The sequence below is a fragment of the Lepisosteus platostomus genome, chromosome 6 (genome assembly GCF_059453375.1).
Source record: "Lepisosteus platostomus isolate fLepPlt1 chromosome 6, fLepPlt1.hap1, whole genome shotgun sequence".
Taxonomy (NCBI): domain Eukaryota; kingdom Metazoa; phylum Chordata; class Actinopteri; order Semionotiformes; family Lepisosteidae; genus Lepisosteus; species Lepisosteus platostomus.
Genome location: NC_142616.1, coordinates 54,384,572 through 54,409,539, shown reverse-complemented (window position 1 = coordinate 54,409,539; position 24,968 = coordinate 54,384,572). Strand labels below are relative to the sequence as shown.

The following is a 24,968-nucleotide window of genomic DNA, read 5'->3' as shown; positions in this document are numbered from 1 at the left end:
AAATTGACACCTATCGTGAGTCAAGCAGTTAATTGGAAATACTCAAATTCTTTATTCCTTATGGAAGACCATCATACCACCATCACATCTTTCAACTCATGAAGTGCTCAGAGATCTTCTCTGTGATCTTCATTGTGTGAAGTGTAGAGATAAAAATGCCATTTTTGCTTTTTTCAAGGTAAGAAGAAAGAACACAAACTCCTCCTTTAACCACAATGGTACCTTAATGCAGAGTAAGTCCAAGACAACAGGCCAAATCATAAAAAGATTAATACTAAAATAAACATTCTTACTGAGATTAAAACTAACAAATGAGACAGACCTCTCTTAAGTTTGCTGAAGTATGTAACCAAAACAGGTTTAACTTCTATCAACACAGATAATTCAAATTCATTGGACGATTATGACATTAAAAAGAGTAACAGGATATTTTTTAACGATCCTTGGGAGCTGTAACTAAAAAATTAAGAAATCCAAAGCAAAACCACATGAAATGTGAATGTGAAAAGTGGTTTGTATTTTATTAAAGGCGTACACTCTTTAAGAAATGTTAGCATTTACTCACAATGACAGCACAAATCTATTTTTTAAATTCAATTTACAACTTCTTTTGTAATTCAATGAAAACAGAAAAAGACTTTCACAGTTAGTCTACACTAAGATTTGAATGTTGATTTCTTGATGTTTACACCAGACAAAAAAGCAGTCCCAAGAAATTCTTCAATAAAATAAAAATTTCCAACTACATTCTACATTTGCAAGCCTGTTTCATACTGAAACCACTTCCTTTTTTATTTATTTCATATAACTTGCAAATATTATAACAGTATTTCCTACAAAGATCTGTACAAATGTACACCCAGTATGCCTTTAGCCCTGTGTGGTAATTTGGGCAGAAGTGTGGAGAATTGGTTAAGTTTGAGCGTGATCAAGAAGGACAGTGCTGCTACTGTATATCTCTGATGCCAGATACTGTATCCCAATAGCTCCAGCTGTATAAATGGGAGCCAACATTTGTATGCAATTAAAAAAGAAATATAAATCACCTAGACAAAGTGTATAATAGTATTCAGGATAATTTGTTCTATTTTCTTAATATAATGTTAAGAAAATGCATGTTTCAAGTCACTGTCATGCCAATTTATGAAACCACCTACATACTGTAGAAGCACAGTCACGTCATCATGTGCATATTACTGTTGGCAAGCTCTGAAAAAGTATAGGTAACTCACTAATCATATACTGTATGTAGGCACATAACATCATAGCTGAAATGGATGTGTATTGATAAGAGTATCAGAACAAAATGTGTAAAATAAATTTCAATGCAAGCCAAAACATTTACAACCATCATTTATTTACTTTTGACCACAAGACCTCCTTAGATAATAAAACTTGACTAAATCTAGAAAGCGTTTCACACTCATCCTCCAGATGCTGTTGTATCTGGCTGCCTAGTTTCTAGTTAAGCAGGCTTCTTTTTTTAGTCTTCAGCATCTCCTTAAGTTCCCCACATGATAATACCTAGATGTCTTGCATGTCACAAAAATCCTGTTTTTAACAAAAGACAGTTACTCTGCAGAATACACTAAGCAGGTTGTGTGGACAACATCCAAGACAAGAATTAAAGGCATGGAATGGCGTCATGAACACAGGTGTTAATACAGTACCCCGAATTTGCACAACATGAAATCAGGCCTTCTCAAATAACTGGACAGTTCATTTTCCTGCTTTACTCCTACATATATATATTGCTATATATTTCCTTTCCAACTCATCTATATATTTGCTCTATTCATATACCACTTAACAGAAAAAAAAATTAGACCATGACATTACTGTGCCAGTCATGGATGTGATACTCTGCACATACTTTGCTTGGCAGATGCACTGCTGTATATAATTAGCAGTGACAGAGGTGTATGACTCTGGTTCCTCGCTTTTGAATGCATTTCCCCTTAGGGATTTGTTTATCACCGAAGAAAATATTATTTCTGGGTTCATGACAAGCACAAAAAATCTACATGAACAACAGAGGTTAGATCACGTGAGCAATTATTTTAACAAACTTAAGCAATCACATGGTTTTCCTTATCTATCAAAAGAAGAAAGATGGGTGAAAGGGAAAAAAATCCAGGTTGTTTGTGGAGAATCATGATGAACAAGATATGGCATGCAAACTGAAAGATCCATTCACTAATAAAGTTTACCCTTCAAGTCTGAATGGCAGTCACCATTAGGAAATACCACATCACTAACCTTTGCTAAGTTTACAGTAAATGAGTCCAACAGGATCATGCTGTCTCTCCAGACTGCTCTTCTTCTAGTCACTGGGTGACAGTTTAATCTACTCTACTTTAAACCATACTACTAGCCTGACAATTTGCTAACTGAGCTTGATTTTTGGGATTACTTCAGTTTTGGATATTAACTCGCCAGACACCACACTTCACAAAAGGAATGAATTAAATTGAATTGGAATGATTCTAGCCACCTCTCTCTGCTCTTGTGGGTGTATGATCTCTGGCTTTTTTGATTAAGTTCCTTTCTTACTTTACTGCTACAGCTTCTTATCTGCAGGTCTCTCAGGCTTAACTCAACCTTGTTGGCTTGTGGACTCATTTATGTCTACTGGCCTCAATAACTCTCAGTTACCAGAACTCGCCTAAATCTGTTAAAAAAAGATTTTAGTGCTCAAACAAATAAGTTCCTGTTTATATTGTGAGTCTCTTTAAAAATTGGTTGCCCTTGCCCATGTGCACAGCACCTGTTTTGTTAGTAGACAGCTTTGTTGCTATCTTTTGGGGCAAGACTCCTGGCACTGCTCTCCAAGCCCAGACTGTCCAATTGGAGAATGGACACCATCCAACTGGCATGTGAGGGTACTAGCCTTTTACTTATTGGGCTCCTCTAAGTGCATGCATTAATTCATTAAGTCACTATGTAGGCTTCTTTCTGTGCACTCCTTTCTGGGTTTCCCCTACTATATTCACAGCAGCTAAATAACCTCAATGTGACATATACTCTAAAACCATCAGTTGCCACAAGAGTTGCAATCCGCTGGGGACGGCTGTATTTATCACGGAACCTAGATGGTGAAGACAATCTAGTGTTTTCTTCCATTTATGGAAAAGAGTTGCACTGCAATGCTACTTAATCTATACATATTCACAGATTAAAATTAAACTGTGATAAAATGTATCTTTTTCAGTTATAACATTATTGCCATGGAAAAATTCTAACTCTATCACACCCCCCCCCCCCAAAAAAAAAATGCTTTATTACTTACGTCTATCATGTCAGAGACATCATGGATGTAGTATTTTGCCACAACTGCATTGGTTGCGGCCAGATTTAACAGGTAGTCATTTCTAGCTTTTGTGCACTTCAGCTTGTTTTCAGAATACTTGGCCTGCCTCTGAAAAACAGAAGGGCAATGTAAGGTTAAAAAAAAAAATCAGACCATTCACAAATGAAACTCTCCTTATGGGGTAATCTGAAAGCATCTGTACTGGTTGTGCCTAGCTTGATACCAATATTTTGTTTTACATTACAACACACCTGCGCCCCTTGATGTGTGCAGGCTTTGGTTACAAAAGACAATTTACTTTAGTAAGTGACATTATGGTAAAATGATATGGATAAAGTAATTTACTTTTTACCATCCATTAATTCGTAGCGCTTTACAATTTGTTTTAATAATGACAGCTGCCTTGTGTATTTTAGACCAAGGCTTGTCCCTAAGGACCTCTCTACTTCAGGTTTAGCTTCTCATTAGACACAAGTCACTACCACCAGGGTTTAATGGGTTCAATTAAGCAAATGGAAACTGACATAGAAGAAATAACTGAATTTAGTGTGTAACTGCTGACTTGTTTCAGACGTCTCCTTCAAACAAAAGACAAAATATGATTAGCTGTCTAAAATATACATTTCAGCAGGACATTTGCACCAAGCTTTTTGACCAGAAGAAAATGAATGTCCTTCAGGTACCCAGTTAAACTCACTCCTGACTTAAATCCAACAGAAAATCTGTAGAGTAGCAAAGGTTTGACAATTGCAGTCCATCAGCTATCTCCAACAAATGTGTAATACCTGGAGAAATTATACCAAGAAGAATGGACAAAATTACACCATTCCATTCTCCTAAGCTGATAGGAACTGCAAAATAGGGACAGTGGTAATTGCTGCCAGAAGTGCTTCCTTCCAGAACTGACTTTCTGGAAGGAAAGTCTAGAACTCTTTACAGAGTTTTCTGATATATAACCTCCTTCATATGTAACAGAGCTCAGTCTGATTATTTCAGGCTTGAATACAAAAAGTTCATATGAAAAAACAATATATTATTTGCTAATCGTCACAATGTTAGATTATCGGTAGGGGATGAATGTTTTTACAAGGACTGAATACATGTACTGTGATTACAAGGGTGTTCCTTGATAGATACTGGTGGGTCTTAACAAGGGCAAAACAGATAAAAGCCCAGACTTCATGTGCAAAAAAGGTTCAATTAGAAGTAATATGATTCCATTTCAGAACAAATAGATATGACAAGAGTTAATTAACATTCATAACTTCTTAATAAATTCTTAGGAACTACATACACTTACTGTATAAACTTACTATTATGTTAGAGGATATTCCTTGTAAGATACATTGATATACACAATGACATATATTGTACAGTACACTATGTCTTAGAATCACTATTGTTGTTCTTTCAAATCCCAGAATGAATCTTTTGTAAAATCACCTAAAAAGGACATGAGCATTTATCATAAACAAAATAATATATATTTTCTCTTAAAGACAATTACATTTCAGGAAGGTAAGCACATTGTAGTCACACAAACCTCATACTGTATGTACACTTCCAGGACAGCTTGGCAAGTTCAAGAAAAATGTCTCATTTAATAAGCTAGACATTCTCTTTCCAATTCTCTCTAACCACTGCAGTACAACCAAGTTCAAGGAAAAAAGACGGTATGCAGCATATTGACTTGGAAAAGTGAAACAGCTGCTAAGGCTCAGCTGGGAAATATTCTATTTTGATTAAGAAGTACAGTACATAAAGCAGGTTCAGATGTTCTTACCCACATTACAATCATAAATAATTTATATTAACTGATTGCTATTTGAATTGCATTGACAATAAATAAGAATTAATCCTCAAAAAAAGAAATGGCAGTTTTCCAAGGTCTGTATTGGTCTGTATCCCAAGATCACTGAGTTACTGTTCAAATTATTTGACATAAGAAAAAAAGAAATATGGCACAAAAACGTAAATACACACATATATAAATATCAAAATACAGTGGAAAGGATTCCTAGAGACAAAAAAATAAAGATGATGAAGATACACAGCACTTGGTACATATTAACTGAATGTTTATTTAAACTGAAACATTACTCCACAATAGGTAAAAACTAATTTTCAATATTGGAGCTTTATTTAAAGAACTGCTAAGCTTCTTTTATGCACAGTTAAAACACACTTTGTCTAAGTTCATCTGTCATTCAATCATGCTTGTCTTTAAGAAAAGAAAAAAATGATTGGTTTAAGACCAAAGCCACAATTTAAATCATAAAAAAATAAATACACACTCTTTGCAATTCACATAAGTATCAAGGGAAACATATAATTACTACTGCCAGCAAAAATGAATTGCTTTCTCAAATAATCAGCATCATTTAGGCTCTGTCCTGGAATCTACTGTCTCTTATCTATAAAGCACTGTCCGTGGCTTTGATATAACTGCAGTTGGAGACCATCTTTTCTCAGCATTATTATTGCGCTGTTAAATTATGCCATATCTCTTCCCAGAGCACCTCATCTCATTTTACTGCCACCGTCAAACTTTACTGATTGGAACCTTCAAGCATCACAGGTGCTATTAGATCACAACAGGAAAGGGGCACTCACAGCCCTGGATGCCTCTTACCTCCGGTCATGAACTGGAAGTGACTGAAGAAAACCAGTGCAGGGTATTCTGGGTAAGCATGACAACAGACAACTGTACTGAGCAGCAAAGAAAGAACCCATTCTTACTTCTTTAGATCACCTGCCAATTCTTGTGCCCATAAAAACCTAAAATAATAATCCACCCAAGGGTGGACTATTTTATTACACAGTCTCCTTCTAACACCGGAAATGGGGGTATTCATACAATGTGTCTACACTTATACAATGTGGGTATTTCTTAATGTGTCTTTTCACATTCTAACTTGTCAAGTTTCCAAGTTTCCAAAAACAATGTATTGGATGAAAGATAACAAAATTGCCTCCATTAATACACAAAGTATGTCCTAAACATAATACTACTTGTGTTAACTCGTATTCAAAACTGTAAACTGAAGTGAATAATGCTTTGGGGTTTTTTTTGTATATCCATTACTGAAATTGCACTTCTTATGTTTAACAATGTGAGGATGCGATAGCTAAGAATTATTCAGACACAAGTCAACTTCCTAAAAGCCATTTTGCCTTACCTTTTCCTTCATCTTCTCGATCTTTTTGACAGAGCTGCGTCTCTGCGGCCGGTCCTCATGTCGTAGGAGGTTGACGTTTATGTCTCCTGACTTACTAAACTGTTTTTCCTCCTGCTTTTCTGCCTCCTTCAGTTTGCTTTCAGCGCTGATGCTCTCTGTGTGGTACATGTGGTATGTTTTCATTACCTGTGAGGGAATGAAATATTTATTATTTAGTGTCTAAATCTATTTATCAGAGGACTATGAGCAAAGAGCAGCAACTGAAATACAAAGTAAAAAAAAAATTCTGTTATAACACAACATATGCACCAATGTTTTCCAAACTATTTAAATGATTATGGGTTTATAAGCATTTGTAACAAAGACTGAAACATATCGTTAATGCACACTGTCAAACAATCTACACTTGTTTGAAACAAAAAATGTGACTAAAATAAGGTAATGCATTATTACTTCTTCCTGGGAATACTGCATAGGCTTTTAACTGCAGTTATAGAACATTATCTCCAGAGTTTAAAATTACGTATACTGTACATCAATATTCCCATCATGGTCACAATCATGGTGCAGTGCATTAATATTTATGAGTGTTCAGTATGCAGAGACAGTATGCCAGTCTCCTTAGCTTGTCTGGACACTTGCCTAGAATAAGAAGGCAGCCTTTCTCTCATTGAAATAAGGGCTCTGACCTTTCTGGGGGATCACCTCCTCCAGACCACACATGGTAAAACACAAAGCACACACTATTTGCATAGCAAAGGCGGGGTCTCAGCCAGCCACTGATGACACTGTGTCATTTCCTTTCAATATTTAACTCCACAAAAAATTATTCACAGACAAAAAACACCTTTGTCCATGCAGATGACAAAAAACAGTTTGCCTTCCTTTCAATTGTCAGCTTTTCTCCCACATCAAACTGAGCACTACAGATAATATCGAGGTCTTTACTTCATCATGTTGATTTAAAAAAATGGTTCTATGAAAGAAATTTGACTAATACATCCCATTAACGAATAATGGGTTAATACATTCATAAGGGATTTATTGACACTTTATGATTAATACATCCCTAATTTATAACATTTTGTACTAACTCCATACATATACTATAAAAATACAGATAAATGTTGAAATTATAATTGAAATCAAATTAAATAATAAATGTTTTGGCAATGACTCACAGTAGCAAAAAAGCTGAAGGGATTTTCTTGGCAACTTAATAGTTAATAATGTATAAACGGTTTGAACAATGAATGTGTGTATATAACATAGTCAACATTCTTAAGATGAAATCAGAAACTCTTCTCCCCTTCACACACACTTTCCATTCTCACACAATACCACTTCAGATCCTAAAAACAACAGAACAAGTTGCTCACGGAAAAGTGAGAAAACAACAGGAGGTATAAGCAAACAATATTTCCAGGAAAAAATCCAACAACATGGAAAAACTATTTTAAAAGAAAAACTCAGAATTAAAAAGCTCATTTTGCCACTTCCCCCTCTGTTTGATCACAGTTTATACAAAAGGATTTAAGGTTCACTGGTTAACTATATCAAACCTCACTTAGTGAAACCAGATGCTAATCAGATGGTCTTCAGAAATGAACTGAATACGTAGAGACTCAGGCTTCTTTTGGATGTATTCCTGGTAATATCAGAGCTACTCTAGACAGCATGTAGCCCCAAATGGCCAAGAATATATATTTATTTAAAAAGTATTAATGTAAACAAAAAAAGTCATTTAAACATATGCAGTCAAGTTAAATAGAGCTAGACATCCTATGTAACATACTGTACAAGCTAATGCACTACATAGAAGAACATACTGTAGTAGAGTTTCAGCATTATCCACTCTATTTTATTCTTGCACGTCAATTAATTTTGATCAATATTATTAATCTAATACTGATAACATCTAGATGGATTGTTTTGTATTTAATTTTATAATGTCATTTTTATGTGATGTTTTGTACAGTTTGATATTGACAATATCTCCTCTATCAAATTATCCATCTCTGATTCTGCCCTCAGTAATCTCCCCTAAAAGCTTTCAGGAGCTATTTGCACTTCTAGTTATTGGGTCAGAGTGGCAAGGTGTTTCGGTAAAATTGCCTCCATTGATGTTTAATGCCTTGCAAAAAATATCCACTACTGCCTAATGAGGTTCTCTTTTTCTTTGCAGTGTTTACTGACAATTACTCTGACCCACAAAAGTATTCCGTTTGAAAATTCACATCTGATTAAAAATATTCTATGAAAACTGTTATACATACCGTACCTTGTAATTCAACAAAATATTACATTGAAAATAGGAAATTTAAAGGGGTGAAATACTTATATGAGGCAAAGCAACAGAAGCAATTAGAAAGCATGCCATGGTGTAAATAGGTTCATCCTATAAAGATGATTTATCCAGGATCTTCCACAAGGAGGTATAGTGATCTTTACCTAAACAGCAGCATTCAGTAATTTAATCAAATTTCCCATTGGCGTTTACCAATCATGGCCTTCTAGTAATCCTCATCTATGAATTGGCTTCATCACTCTGTTCTCCTCTTCACTGATAGCTGATGTGTGGTGAGGTGCATAGCCATGTGTGGTGCATAGCCAGTGCACTATGGCTGCCGACGCATCATCCAGGTGTGGCTGCACATTGGTGGTGGAGGGGAGTCTCTATTACCTGTACCGCACTTTGAGTGGAGTGTCCAGAAAAGCGCTACAGAAAGTAGCAATTATTATTACTGTAGAGCATCTCATTAGATTTCTACTAAGAAAATATCAGGCATCACAAAAACATAGGTAGATTTAATATATACAATACAGAAACGTAAAAAAAAAAATAAGAATCTGATCCTAGTTTATAACAAGACTAATCGGTTAAAGTTGTTAATTTAAAGTTATAAAAATGCTAGAACATCTGAAGATATGAATACATCTGAAGTGTAGGACCCACCTGATTGATGCACATCAGTCATCATGCAACTATCCGCTTAACAGTAGATCAGGCAGAGTAATGGAAAAAATAGGAAACTTAAGGAGGCCAGATGTGCAAGCCCAAGCAAGAATTTAGCCAGAACCCTAGGTTTAACACCCATACTCTTATGAACAGTGACATGGGACCAATTAGTTAGGACCTCAGTGAAATATTTAAAGAATGGCACCTCCTGTGGTACAGTAGCACCAAACAAATGCATTTATTTGGAAATTCCTCTACACAGAGAGGAGTGCCACTAAGTGACCCATCAACACCAGGAAACCTGGATTTAGTAAGTAATACCCCCAATAGTGCTGGGTATAACTTTTCTTAGTTTCTGAAATTTGACCTGGTGGTACAAAGTAGTAACACGGTAAGACCATGTTTAACCTGGTAGGTCAAAGTAGTAACAAGAAGAAAAGTATTTTCTTTTGGCAATGCTGTATAATCAACCATGATACAAGAAGAAAGATGTCCTTTACACAACCCTGCTTCCTCTCAAAGGAAAAACATTGATTGTTGTTATAATATATACTGCATAAAAAGACTTTATGTTTGAACATTGAGTATTTAGATTTTTTTCAGGCTAAAATCAGGACCTTTGTCTTTGTGATTACTAGACTAAAAAAAGCATGTTTTTACAATTGTAAAACAATGGTACTATTAAAGAAGAAGCTGGGTGCTGTTTAGTTAATCCTTTGCTGTCAGCCTCATTCATTCTCATACTAAAAGGGTCTCCTAGCAACTTAGATGCACACTGCTAAAATGAATAGAAAAAAAAACACCTCCAGCAAAGGACAGGAAGCAAATTTGCAAAAACAACAAGAGTAGCGGAAATGTACCTTTGCTTTGTTGCCCTCATTACTGGTCAATAATAGGTGCAGCTTTTTCACAGGAAAATAGCTTAAAGCTGTTTGATTGGCAGATCTGAGGTCAAGAGTGTTTCTTTAAAGCTCCTGTGGCAGAGAAATGTATGTTTCTATGAGGCTCTGTATGTTTTGTTTTAGGTTCAGACTTTGAGGACTGTGGTTTTAAAACTAATGTTCATGTGGTGTGTGAAGATTTACAGCTTTACCTACACAACCTTCCTTTGTCTTGAGTCAAACTTGCTATTGCTATCAAGGTCATCATTCTTAGCACAGTACTATGCACTTTACTTAAAGTGAATGTGTTCCAGTTCTTTAGTTACATTTTTTTATCTAATATGATCAATGAATGCATGGATGCTCCCAAAATGAAAACGGGCATTACAGTACATATCATTCATATCAATTTCCTGATCACAAATCCATTTTCTTGACTGTAAAGCAAAAACAGCATTTTATCCTGTCCCAATACTATACACAATAATCCTAGCTCAATCCTGTTTTCATCAAGTTCAAGCTTTCAACCTGACACAACAATGTGCATTTTTGTAGACACTGAGAATCCTAAGGCTGAACATTGCTAGGTGTTTGAAATTAGAACTGTGCGAGCAGGTTTGCATTCAATTTAGAGAAATTCAAACAAAACCGAAAACTTAACTTAGTTATAAGACCCTGTTGCATTTGGACTGATGAATAAAACAATATATTTGTGTGTTTATTTGCAGAGCCTCCTGCTTTCTGGTATTCAATTTTTGTTTGGTATAACATATCTCCATCAACATTTACAATGGATATAAAGTCATAACTCTTCCTGTCAAAAGCAGATGTGTAAAGGGCAGCCAGAACTGAATGAGCTACAATCTTTTTTGTGGACTGTCTGTTTTCTATCATGCTGGAGCAAACTATGCAGAACGGTATGGTCATCTGAAAAGAGGTGAAAGAAAACTACTGCATGTTTTCCTTAAATGCTTTCAGAACTTTGCAAATGTTACATTTTCTAATTGCTCCGGGACATGGATCTTTTTAAGGGCCTCAGCTATCGCACAGTAGGGAATCCTTTCACACTTCCCAAATAAAGCACAGTTAAAGTCAGAACATGAAAAGAGGCAGAAAGGAAATGAAACTATGGCTATTTTTAATTTTGTCAAATATCACAAGCTGAAGAACATCTAAGTTTTTGTATCGTAAATATATGATTAAGCATGTAGTTAAACTATCAACAAATCATCCATTAAATAAAACCAATTTCTACTGCAGTCATATCAGGTAACAGCATTAAACAAACTATAACCATGTTACAGTAGAGGTATCTGCCAGGTAACTGTACTCATAAACACTCTAATGAGATAAGAGGCATTGAATGGTTTAATGTGAATGATATGTTGTGACCAGGAAATGGAGCTTGATGAGGGATTCATACAATTCTATACACATTAAAAATTAACGTTTCATTTTGGCAGCTGCCGAGATTGATATTCCACAATCTAGGATGACTTTGAAAAGGATAATGAGGCTCTTTTCTATCTTGCCCACTGGGCTTTTCTTTTAAATTCAGCTAATCTAGGAGTTAATAGTATTTCTACTGTAAAATTTTAATCTATGCAACATTGCTCTATAAATCCTATACAAAAAACGCAATAATTATAGGCAAATGAAATGTAAGAAAAAATGTACAGTAGCTCTTTTGATTTCTATTTTTGTATTTTGCTTATTTCATCACACTGAGCATGCATTTAAAAGATAGGTACTTTCAAGGCAGAACTGGACAGATATGTTATCATAGTTCTTAGACAATAAGTAATATTAGTGTTAAAAATGCTGATCTTTTCCAGACTCTAGCCACTGATGTAGTAAGATACACTGTACTGCTGCTTATTCAATGAATAAGTAATCCCCCCTTCAGTACTCTTGGAGTAATACAATGCTGAGGGGCCTTGGATCTACGCCAAAATGAGTACAGTATCTCCTTTGATGCGAATTTCTCCAAGAAAAAGGGAAGGGGTTTTATCTTTCACTTCATCCTGGTCAAAAGAATATCTCTGCAGAGTTTTAATGCTTATGAAGCGTATTTGCTGAACCACAAGTCTCTGATTAGCATGTGAAAAATCTCTGAAGTGTCAGAAATCAAACAGCATTGCTCCCTCCAGCCTTCACTACACAGAACCATGCCAATGACTTATCCTCCTCTAAAAGCACTGACACTCAGTATGCGCTCGTGTCTCAGCTCAGGCAGGCGCAGATGTCTGGCACACGTACAGGTTTCAATGGGTTGAAACATCCATCTCTGTATAATGGGCCTGGTAGGAAACTTAGTGACAGCACAGGATCTATTAATATCATTTCCTCATATTTAAGTTTTTATGTAATTTAATGTGGCAGAAAACAAAAGGAAAAAATAAAATGGCAAAACAAAATGCAGAGCTGTATAGGACATTATGATTTTTGTGCAATTGGAATGCTACAGCCTGCTTTGACACAAACAACCACTCCTGTGAAGGTGGACATTGTGCAAATATCCTGTGAAAGATAATGTAAATCAAATTAATAAAAAATAAAGTAATTTAATAAAGAAAGAAATTGCACTCTCTATGATATGTACTGTATTATCCATTCAACCATCTTTAATCTTTAATCTTTAATTCAGGATCGGGGGAGAACTGGAGTCTATCCTACGCCTTGGATGGGACACAAACACATACACACACTCACACCAGGGCCAGTTTTTCCAGAACCTGTTTAACATACCAGTATGTCTTTGGACTATGAGAAGAAACCAATGTGAACACGGGAAGAACATACAAACTACATGCAGATAGCACCCCGGTCCGTAACTGAACCCAGGGCCCCAGCACTGTGAGGCAGCAATGTTAAGCCCTGTAATACTGTGCCAACCAGATACTATACAATATTACTTCATTAATTGGTAAAAATATACAGAAATCTCTAGTGTAGCCATTTTTTTTTATTTTATCCCCTTCTGAACTAGAAAACAGTAACTGCTCATTAACTCAGCACTGCCAGGTAGGATGGTGAAAACCATGTATGCTGTCTTCTGAAATATATACGTGTCAGAGCCATCTTCTATTTTATTGCTCTAAGAGACCCTCTCTGCCTACTGAAACCAGACTTAAGTCCACCTAACCAAACTGACACTCAGCAGCCAAATTGTGATCACAGGCTTTTAGTATAAGACAACTTGAGACTCCAAACAGTTACAGGCAATCAAAAGACAAAATGAATTTACTCACCGTGTAGAGCTCATTTGTGACTTTAAATAGCTCCTCGTGCATCTGCAAGCCAATGTCTTTGCTCTGAAAAAGTTAAAAACACAACTGAGTCAAATTCCATCATGCTAGTTTAAAGAACCTCAACTTCACTTTGGAAAATACAGAAGCATAGAGCAGTATGTAAGAGAAACAGGTATTCTACATATAAGAAAGCAGCTTAGATTTCCCCCCCCCAACAACAAAACCTTTTCTGTCATTTGAGTAACTCAAGGTACAGTCTGTCTTTGTATTAAAAAAAGAATCCAGAAGAAGTAATCAGAAAGATATAACCCATAAGTGGCATTACAAGACCTGCTACCTTAAAATTAAAACTTTTTTCCACAATGAGGATGGACTGTATGTAGAGGCATAACCTGAACAAAAAATACCTAGACTTTGAAAATACAATTGTACCCTTGTCCACTGAATGTCACAATATTTCAGATTTAAATGAACAAAACTCCAGCCAATAATAGCCAAGAGGCCAATCAAAAGAAAGGATGGAGCTGTGATACAGGTACTGTCAACATATCGTGCTACAATGTACAACTTATTAACCTTCAGGTATTTAGTTTGGCTTATACAACAACATAAAAAAGCAAAGAACCTTAGCATTACAAAAATCACTGCATAAACATATAGACATGAAACTTGACTGATATTTAATCTAATTCACTGACCACATAAAATGACCCTAGGACTTCCGATTAACATTTCAAATAATATCAAATTCAAATTATGACAATAATAATTAAAAATTCCAGTCAAATCCACTTAATACTGCTACTTGCTTATTTGTATCTGTTGGAAGTGCCCCAAGGTCAGCAGAAACATTCTTAATTCTAACACTTGTGCCAATTAAAGTAATTTAAACTGTTAATCTTTCACTAACATTTTGTGTCTGGCCTAACTTGGTCTTGAAAACCCTGAAGACACACAATAATTTCTGGTATAACACGATTATTAAAACAAATTAAGCCTAATTTGCATGCCAATATAGTGCTTTACTGATTTCAGATAAAAAATGGAAAAAGCTTTTAAGTAAACAGATGCAACATTAGCCACAAAGGCTGCTGTGGAATTATGGCTGACATTCTTTTCAGGCATCCATCAATGATTTCAAAAATTGCTACAAAATGATATGCAATTTGATGTTCCTATCACAATTCTTATGTTCCCTCCACTACTTAAAGAATGCATACAGGAAAATATCAGTATTTAGCAGAAGCACTACTGAACTGCTTTAAATTCTTGAGTGGCCAAAACATATCTATTAGCTGGCTGCTTTTTGCTGAAAAGCCAGATGATTTTGCCAAATTTCTTTGGAACACTTTAAAAAGAGAGACAGCAGTAAGATCAAAGTAGCAGCTGGTGAGTCTGCATCTGTTTTTGAGGATGATGTCTCTGAATTTTATACAAGATTGCCTTTACTACTAGATGGGTACTATGCAGACAACAAGTATAATACTGGATGAGACAGACCTTCTGTACAAAGCTCTTCCGGACAAGACACTTTGCTTATGAGATGTAATTTTCCATGCAGGAAAATGGAAAGGAATAAATTGCTGTTACAGTATGGACGAACATTTCTGGGTCTAACAAGTTTCAAGAAATCTTGGTTGACAAATCCAAATTTTCAAGATAGGTTTTTAGCCTTGAAGTTAGTGGTTAACTTTTTGATAAAGTAAAACCCCCTTTGTGTCACAATGTTTGCTTCCTCCACTTAAAGGACCATTAAGGAGGTTTAACTGTATGAAGTGGATCCTTCTTTATAAAAGGAAAATTACTAATGTCTTTTAATCATGAATCTGTGACAGTGGGCTGCCAATTAGCTGCTATTTTAAAATATTAAAAATGTATAAGCCTCTTTGGGATTGTTTTACTGGAACACGGAGCATCCCTGAAGATCAACTTGTTCATTAAGATTATCTCTGTAAAGGAACAGAGCAACAATACTCTATGAAGGTCTATAATAGCTTCAAACCCATGACCTCAAGTCTGTAGAGCCCTTATCTGAAATATATTAGCCAATAATGCTAATACTGTACTTTAGCCAAGGAAACGTAAAAAGAAAAAGCAGGCCATTTTGGACAGTAAACAAAAATACTCATGTAGATGGCTGTGGCTTCATGGGTAGGAAAGGCTAATTTAGTGACCCTTGACTAGAATCAGAATCTAATTTATTGTCCACACACAGTGAAACATTTTCTTTGGCCTCACTTCAACAATGATAAAAACATTAAACAGAAACTAAACAAAACATTCTGTAGCTTTTACAGATTTATACAACTAATGCATTATAATTAGTAAAACAATACAGTACAAATATGTAAGCATAAACTGCATGCATCTATATGCTGTCAATGCAATGCACTAAAGGGGCTCACACATCAGAGTTTAGAAGAGTAGTGGCACTCAGAATGAACGACTTCTTAAAAATGTTTTTCGTAACCATTGGTGCTCTGCAACATCATCCAGATGTTAATTTTTCAAATTGGGAGTGTAGTGGATGTGAGGCGTCATTTACTATTAACACTGCTTTCTCCTAGTGCAGATTTGGTTCAGCTGGTTCCGTTTCTGAACAATAATTTTGCTGCCTACAGTATGTTTATAATCCTTGAGAGCTTGTCTCTATCCCTGACACCAAGATTCCCATACCAAGTAGAGATGTGAAAAGAGAGCACATTCTCCCCCAGACTTGTGTAAGCCAGCTCAAGGATGTGTTTGCTTACATCAAAACTCCTCAACCTTCTTGAGAGAAATAATCTCAGCACGGCTTTTTTAAAACCATACTTTGTGTTGTCTGAGAAGTTTAATTTGTTATCAATGTATCTACCCAGATGTTTTAAACAAGGAACAAGCTCCACAAGCTGTCTATTTTTATTTATAGTGTAGGTTGAAGTGTGGCTGGCTCAAGTCTGCTTGCGTGTAGCACTAACTCTTGTTTTCTTGGCATTTATTTAAAGTTCCATATTGTGAAATGCACATGTGGCTTTCATAGTCCACAGCATTTAGTGGTTTCAGAGTATACACAACATATTTTTGTTTTTCAAAAAAAAGAGATGTTTTCTCTTTCTGCCATTGCAAGCAAGCATATTCAGGAACAATTTTAGAGCAGTTAAAATGTAACCACCATGCCTAAAAAGACTGTTCTGTGTTAAAAACAAGTTGTAAAGTGTTGCAGAAAGTCACATCAAACATAGACGAATGAAAAGGTGTCTACTACTGAATGATCAACAAAGAAAAGTGTCACAAAGTAGACTGAATTGGTAACATGGACAATAAAGTACCGTACAAAGCTGTTTTGCATTAATAATGTGGGCTATAGCTAGACTTACTCTGTCAAATTATCAATCAACAGAAACTGATTCTGTCTAAAAAATACTGTTTTTAAATTTCTATTATCTGTTCAAGGACACAAGGACAGCTGGTGTTAATGCTTAGCTGCAGTAAATGACCCATTTACATTCTTTGCATTTGACAAAGACCTGCTTAATAGTGCAGTAGATGATGCTCTAAATTAATTACTTCCCAATTGAAAAAGTGAGGACTTTAAAAAGTTCAAATGTATCAACTATTAGTTTTTCATCTCCTACATCCCAATCTAGTTCTAAACTTAAAAGTTGGATTCTTTAAAGTTGGCAAATTCTTACATCCAGATTTATAAGTGGCAAACCTTTTATGTTAAGTTTTGGTTTCTGATAAAATTAAAGGAATGAAGACAGAAGTTAATCTAGCCTTCAGTGTATCACTCTAATCACTGGAGAATTTTAGCTACATACAGATCTAGCCATTCAACATACTGCATGTTTTTCTAAATAGGACAATAGTATCCTGAAGTACCTTGTAAAAATGCGAGGTGGAGCTAATAAAGCTTAACGTCTCATGTACAGCATTTGAGCTGTCGCCAGAAAATGTCCGGTTTCCAATCAAAGTCACTGCTGAGGGACAATCTTTTTACAATTAAGAATTTAAGTTGTATACTTTTTAGACTTTTTATCATTTTAAACTGTGTATTACAGCATGTTAACCATTAAACATTAAAAAGTCAGTACATTTTATAAAAGCAAGATTGTTCAATTGGACAAAAGTACACAACCTTCCACCTCCATCATAAATAATTTAATTATGCATAAATATTTTATGCATCAAAGTCTTTAACTTGGTAACTTACAGTAGGTTCTGGTTTTAACATGCTTGTTCTAACATTATTAGGCTTATATTCTGTATTTCATAAAAAGTTATAACGTTTTATACTTTTCTAAGAATATGTGGTAAGAACACTACATGCTGTTATTATAAAAAGATAAATGTTGTAGTGATTTAACATCACTTGATATATTAATATGGAATTGTGAAACTAAGCAGCTAAAGTATCACAAGTGGACATTTTAGAAACATTTTGACATTCGTTTCTTTTTAAAAAAAAAACTTCTACTGTCCTTGTAGTGGTAATGAGCACTGTAATGTTGCACCCAGGCGGTTCAAAGCCCGATCAGAACATTACTTTCGGTTTGTTTCTCATATAGCCAAATGCATAAAAATAATCCACTATTATAGCTCATTGTGAACATGATGTGTCCCTTTCAGGTTTACATCCGAATGGAGAAAAGCTATATTTTATCTTAATCCAAATGTCAGCAGCCAGTAATCACCCAACAATTTAACTTGGAATTAAAAAAAAAAAGTTTAAACTGTACTATATAGTACACCACCTGGAATTGAACCCGGTCCATCAGCGTCATTTAACAGGGTTTAAGGATTTCTTCACGGAAATCTTTAAATTAAAAGAGGGAGGGGGAAGGCTTTTTTTTTTTACAATTGCCAGTAATCGGGGAACAGCTTATCCACAAAATGGGCAAACGATTTTTTTAATGGAGTTGTGCAACTAAGCAGCTAAAATATCACAAGAGGACATTTTGGAAACATTTGATGTTCATTTTAAAAAATATATATATATATATTATTGTACTTATAGTGGTAATAGTCAATGGACAGTCATGTAGTGTGCTGCACCCAGGCAGTTCAAAGCCCGATCAGAGAACTGCTTTGTTTCTTACACAGCCGAATATATAAAAATACTCCACCACTATAGCTTGTTGTTGGCCACGGTGTGAGTGTGTGTATCTGGATGAACTATTACAAGTGATGGTTTCGTGATTTAGGAATTCTTCACAGAATTCTTTAAGTTAAAGGAGGGAAAAGGGTTATACTTACACATTGTGTATCGTCTCTTCTTATATTTGTTAGAACATTCCAATTTAAATGCAAAACAGAATATATTATTAATGATATTGTAACGAATTCGGGTTCTTGGGCTTGCGTTCTCGCTGCTCCTGAACTGGTTTATCCTTCACCAAATAGGCTCGAACCCAGGTCTCCTGCATCGCTAAACAGTGGTTTTGCCGGCTGAGCTACAGAAGACCTTCTTCAGCCCAGGAAGCCAACATCCCTATTATGCTCAGGGGAGGAGTGGGTTGTACTGTCACTGCGCTGCACCCAGCTTGTACCATCTGTATGCTTGCTGTTTGTTACAATATTAATAATGAATGACCATGGATGAGCTGTAAACTGAAGAGTTATAGAAGGCACGTTGACTCTTGTCTTTTCAGCTTGGACTGTAACCTTTACAGCGATCCTTTTGGCTATATATTTTTACATAGCAGGATGAGTAAAAATAGATCGGATTAATAACTGGAATAAGAAAATATATTTTGCACATACTTTGAAGCCATACGGCCTTGGAACAGCGGGAGGGGAGACCCGGCTGGGAGGGAGGGGGTGAACTCTCTTCGCTACAATACTATAATGAGTCCCTGAGGCATATCGTTTAAATTTCGGAATTCTAAAAAATAAACCTTTGTTGAGTTTGCACGAGAGACAAAAGGTACCCTTTGAGAAGTCGTGTAACTGCTAGTGAAGTAGCTGATTTTGACAAAGAGCTAATTTTGCTTGAAGAATTTAAAATCTGTCTGTACTGTAGTTTTATTTAACTGAGCAGAAAGTCACCTTGCTCTTACAAGCGGCTCTGTTAAGCAGAGTTTGTGTTAACACACCACACCCTTTTGAATGAGTTTTAATTTGTCCAGTGGGGTTGGGCAGAGCAATGGAGAGTGTTATAAATGACCGCCGGCACTTTTCCTTCCCCCCTGGTGCGAGGTGGTAATGCGGAAAACGTTTTTTTTTATTTTACTGGAAGTGTGAGCATTGAGTGAGCACTGGGGCGTACAGTGAGATTACCGAGATGGATAATTTTAGTAAATATGTTGACAAATATCTGAATTTTTGCTTTCACGAGGCAAGATAAAATTGTATCCAGTTGTGAATCAGCTACGTGACCTTGCCCCTGTGAAATTTGTGGGAAAGAAGTTAAGTGGGCAGCATTACTCACAGTGTAGTGCCCATAGAGTGTTAGTTTTAATACAATTTACATTCAGTTTGCTTCTGCGTATTAGCTGGTGGGAAAATGTTTGAGGTGAAAATTCTTCCACAAAGAGTGTACCTTTAAAGCGGAGAAGACGGCACCAAACTTTTTTGGCTCTGTATGTCGCTCAAGCCATTCCTCTTTGGCACTTTAGCCATAGAGGTGGGAAGATGCCTCCTCCCTCCCCCTTCCCTCTGACTGCCTGACCTGTCCCCATTTTTAACCATTCTGTGTCCGAATAGCAGTGGGTGGGAGAGAGGAGGGAGAGACAGAAAAAAAGTGTATCCTGGTTCAATTTTAAATTATATTTTAGCTTAATTTTTTATTTTATAGGTTTGTATTTTACTTTTAACATATGATTTAACATATGTTTGAACACAGTCTAGCAAATTAATGTTTTTACAAGATGTGGAAGTGCAACAATTTATCACAGTGTGAATTTTAATACTAATTATTGATTACTAATAGTTTATGCACCTGATACCTGACTTTATTTAGATGTATATAAAATATTGCACTGTGACATAACATTCAGGAATACAACCAAAAATAGTCTGTACAATACAATCAAAAATAGTCTTCTAAAATTTATTTTAAAAAAATTAAAAAACGATTAAAATGTATAATCTTTCCATGTGTAATATCATTGGAAAGTACAATAAGCCTCTGGTTTGTTTAACGATGGCTTTAAATTCAATTATTAAGTTTTAAAGGCAGATACATAAACACTGCAAGCTGCGGAACGGTCTCCTTGCGGTGTCACCGCTTCTCTGACTGAGCTCAGTGGACGTTGCTCTATTTTATCAGTCACCTGCTAATTTGGTTCACACCACGGGAAGACAGGAGAATGTGACTGTACTGTATCTGTGCGAAATGCATGTTAGGTTTACAAAATTAAAGTGTTTAAAATGTTAATTAAAAAGAAAAAAAACTTACAGCTTACTCAAAGATTCTAAGATGATCACAAAGAAGAATTTTTTTTTGTGGATTTCATGTTTTTAACTAAACCCGTTTTTTAAATGGTTTTAAAATGTCTATTTTAGGCACACACGTCATTTTTTCTTATTTTGGATTTTCTTTCAAATTAAAAGAATCAGTTGCCCATCATGCCAAACAGTATTATGTTACATTTTTATGTTTTTGAGAGACTTCAGAAGTCTTCAACTGATGCATACATAATATAGCATAATGCCTTCTCGCGTTATGAAGTCACTTGCACCTGGGATCTGCTTTATTCAAACTAAGGTTTCTAAAAATGCAACCAGGTACTAGATATTGTTTAAATAAAAGCTGTGAAATTCTTCACAAATCACGATCTTTAAACCTGTACTGTAGGTTGCAGGCTCTGTGTTATTTGTTCACGAGGTTATTGACAACTGAAACATTGTGTCTCATAAATAGGCATTTTAATAAGCAAAGGTTATGAAAACCGAAGAAAAAAAATTATTCTGAAAAAGATACAAGAAGCTTGAAATTATTATTAAAATAATACTGTTAATAATGACAAGACATATTATTATGCTTTCTGTGGTATATTTTTTACCGCAGTTATTCTCGATTCTTATTACGACAAGTTTACAAAGAAAGTGGATTAAAGTAATACTACCAGCTATATAAATACATATATTTAGATCCTTGAATTAATATCATTATCAATTTCTTTAGATAAGCGATTCCATATTTTATTCCCTATTTAGCAGATTCTTTAAAGTATGAGTTTTTTTACTGTGATAACGAGCGCAAATATTCATAGAAAACAGAGGGAGTTTCAGAAATTAAACAGAGTTCTGGAACACCCTGTCTCAAAAACAGACGTTTAATAAATTGAAGGTTGTGAAAACAGTGACAAATCTCTCCGAACAAAATACAATTTTAAAATACAAGCAGTTTGAAATTATTAGTTATTAATAAATCACTTAACTTTCAACATGTTATGATATTTAGAAATACCAACAAATTCATTATAGTGTCGATAATATTTACTATTTTAGTTTTTCAAATAAATGTTTATTTGTTAAAAGAAAACTCATGCCAAGAGCTGGGTTGGAACCCCCAACCTCCATTATGCGAGTCACACGCCAAAGGCATTACACCAAAATGCCACTTGACAATGACCACTGGAAAATGTTTCCAAGTAATCGCGGTTGAATTGATGTCAACTGAGTTAAATTGATGCAGATGTTTACATAGAAAGTGTACTACAGTAATAATTTGAACTATATGAATATAATTATATAGTTATTAATTTCTTTAGACACGTGATTCCATATTATATTCCCTATTAATAAAATTCTAAAAAGTATGTGTTTTTGTACTGTGATAACAAGCGAAAGTATTCATAGAAAAGGTTAAAACACTATAACTTTTTATTAAGTATATAAACTTAATATAGTCATAAGGTACACTTAAAAAACTTTCCAAAATAACCACAATATGTAATGGAATGAAAGACTTTGATGCTTAAAATGCTTATGAAGAAAGTGGAAGACTGGTGTGTATTTTTTAAAATACCAATACAAGCCATATACAGAGTATATAATATGTTTATATTCCTAAATTAATATTGTTTATGACAATTAGACACGTTATGCTCGACTTGTTTTTATGCTCAGCTACCACAATTTCCCTTTAGTTGTAAAATTCCATATTAATATTCAATATGTACTTACTGCACTTACAGAGTCAGATGTGAAAATGCATTTCTCTTCACAAAGTCTTCTACTAGCTCATTACATTTAATTGTGTTCTCAGTCTTTCTTTTCCATTGGGGAAGTGAACAACAATTATTAATTATTAAGTAAACAACAATTATTAAGCTATGTGATTACAAAATAACTCTTAAAACTAACATATTGATTTTGCACATTTGTTATGAAGGATAATATATGAATGTCAGTGTCTTTTTTTCAGGGCACAACAGGCAGAGTAAAAGGTCAGAAATAGGAAGGTATGTGCAAATAATGTGAAGGAAAGGGTAAAAATGTCATTTTCACTACTCACTATCACCTGTGCTCTGATAATGAGCAAAGATCCTGAAATTGGCTAGAACTGGAAGTATGCACAGTATGCACATTAATGTATAAATGCACATCAATGAAAACAAAACAGTAAAAAACAATAAACAATAAGTTTTGTATTATATCACACAATAACAACGACTTAAAAGTACATTCTATATTAAAATCAAGTAGAAATTAGGTTTAATTTTGAAAAATGATTTAAGCAATAAAAATATAACAGTAACACTGCACATTTTTTAGGTGGTTGAAGGATATACTGAATTATTCTAAAGATAACAGAATATTCTCCCCACTCCTAAATCAATGATTCTTTAAGTTTCTATAAATATACAGTTCATATGCATCATCTTTCAGCTCAGCAGGTATTGGATCCTTGTGTTACTCTGAATTTATTTTGGTTGTCTGAAAGAGAACCCTTTCAGTTAAGCCTCTGTCTAACTAGCTGCTCATCCAAGGAACCAGAGTTAATTATTTCTGTAAATTATGTCAGTACATAAATCACTGTAGACTTTAATATTATTTGATAAATAGGGAGAACAGCAGTCCTCTGCAGTCAGCACCAGGCAAGCTTTTTATCAATCGAAATGAATCACTAAAAGGTTACTGAAGTTGAATAGGATAGTGCAGCACCTGTACAGTTTATAGAGTACCATCATTTATTGAAACCAAACACTGAATGTAAAAGAAAAAAATATATTGTTAAACTCCTTTTGAAAAGCATGTCAAAATTTGTTTAATCTAGAAAGATACTCCATGTAGATAAACATGCAAATTATATTTCTGAGCTAATTTCAAAGCACAAAAAATCTTAGAAAAAGGCCCCCTCAATCACATCAAATTGCATTCATTTATTTTGCTGGTTTAGCATATACTGGGCATAAATATTTTTCACCCTTAACAGAGGTTTCAAGTTACACTCTCAGTGATCTTTTCAATTTACACCATCAATCTGCAGTTAAATCAATCCATAACCTGTTTCATTTATGCCCAGTGGAACGTCTGACGCTTAAAAAAAATGGAAAGACTCGAGACTATTTCTTCCTTAGTTTCTGCTCCATCAAACCCAATACAAGAAGGAGCATTTTTCGTATATAGAGGCCCAACAAAAGTGCTGATCAGCATTCTGCGCCAGGCACTGAGCCGCTCCCTATGGAACAGAAGCCTGTGATTCACTCAGGCTCTCCTGCTCCATCTTGCTCTCCAGAGACTGCGAACATACAGCTGGAGGACAAATGCTGCAAAACACTCCCAGCAGGCTCTCTCTCCTGTTCCTCTCTGGGTCTGTATGCCTCAAACTCCTAACAAGCGTGTCAATTTACGCTATTTATCCAAATATCAAATTGCATTTGACAGATTGCACGACGAGAAAATCGTGTTGTGGAAAATTCTTGGCAGCCAAAGATGGCAATCAGTATGCATCGCTGAAGCTGTTGTCATTTTTTACATTACGGGGTGTCTACTATAATGGCATAAAAGGAAACGATGGGAGGGCAATTTTCTGTTCCTTTAACAAATTTACTGAGTTCCAGGATATGACATTTCCGCCTTTGTTTGTAATGCGACAGTGCTACAAAACTACTGTACATATACCAGTTATTAATCAGAAACAAAGGTTATTTAACCAAAGTATTCCAGCAGAATTTACCATCAGCTGAAGAACAAGTGACCTATTCTAAAGTTATTTTATATTTGTGAAGTGAAAATTTTGACTTTTTTAGTGAATGAAAAACAGACATAAACCTACACCAAACTAAAAACCACTGGCAAACAGATCTTCAACAGCTGTGACAATACACAATAATATAAAATTATATAGTCATTTTACTTTTTTCATTTTATCAATTAAAATCAAATGAAAGAAAATGTTAACTACAGAAGATGTTTCAAAAGGCTACAAAGCCCTTTATCTTAAAACAATATCAACAC

The 24,968-nt window shown here is 35.0% G+C and overlaps 1 protein-coding gene across 2 annotated transcripts in view; it reads right to left on the bottom strand.

The window, feature by feature from the left end:
• srgap3 (SLIT-ROBO Rho GTPase activating protein 3) overlaps positions 1 to 24,968 on the bottom strand; it is a 99,735-nt gene that overhangs the window by 24,781 nt on the left and 49,986 nt on the right. For both annotated transcript variants that reach the window (XM_088636376.1, XM_088636377.1), the window contains exons 4-6: positions 13,581 to 13,643; positions 6,490 to 6,675; positions 3,290 to 3,418 (exon numbers count right to left, since the gene is read on the bottom strand). In XM_088636376.1, coding sequence (XP_088492502.1) covers positions 3,290 to 3,418; positions 6,490 to 6,675; positions 13,581 to 13,643 — 378 coding nt within the window. The remainder of the gene's footprint in view (positions 1 to 3,289; positions 3,419 to 6,489; positions 6,676 to 13,580; positions 13,644 to 24,968) is intronic.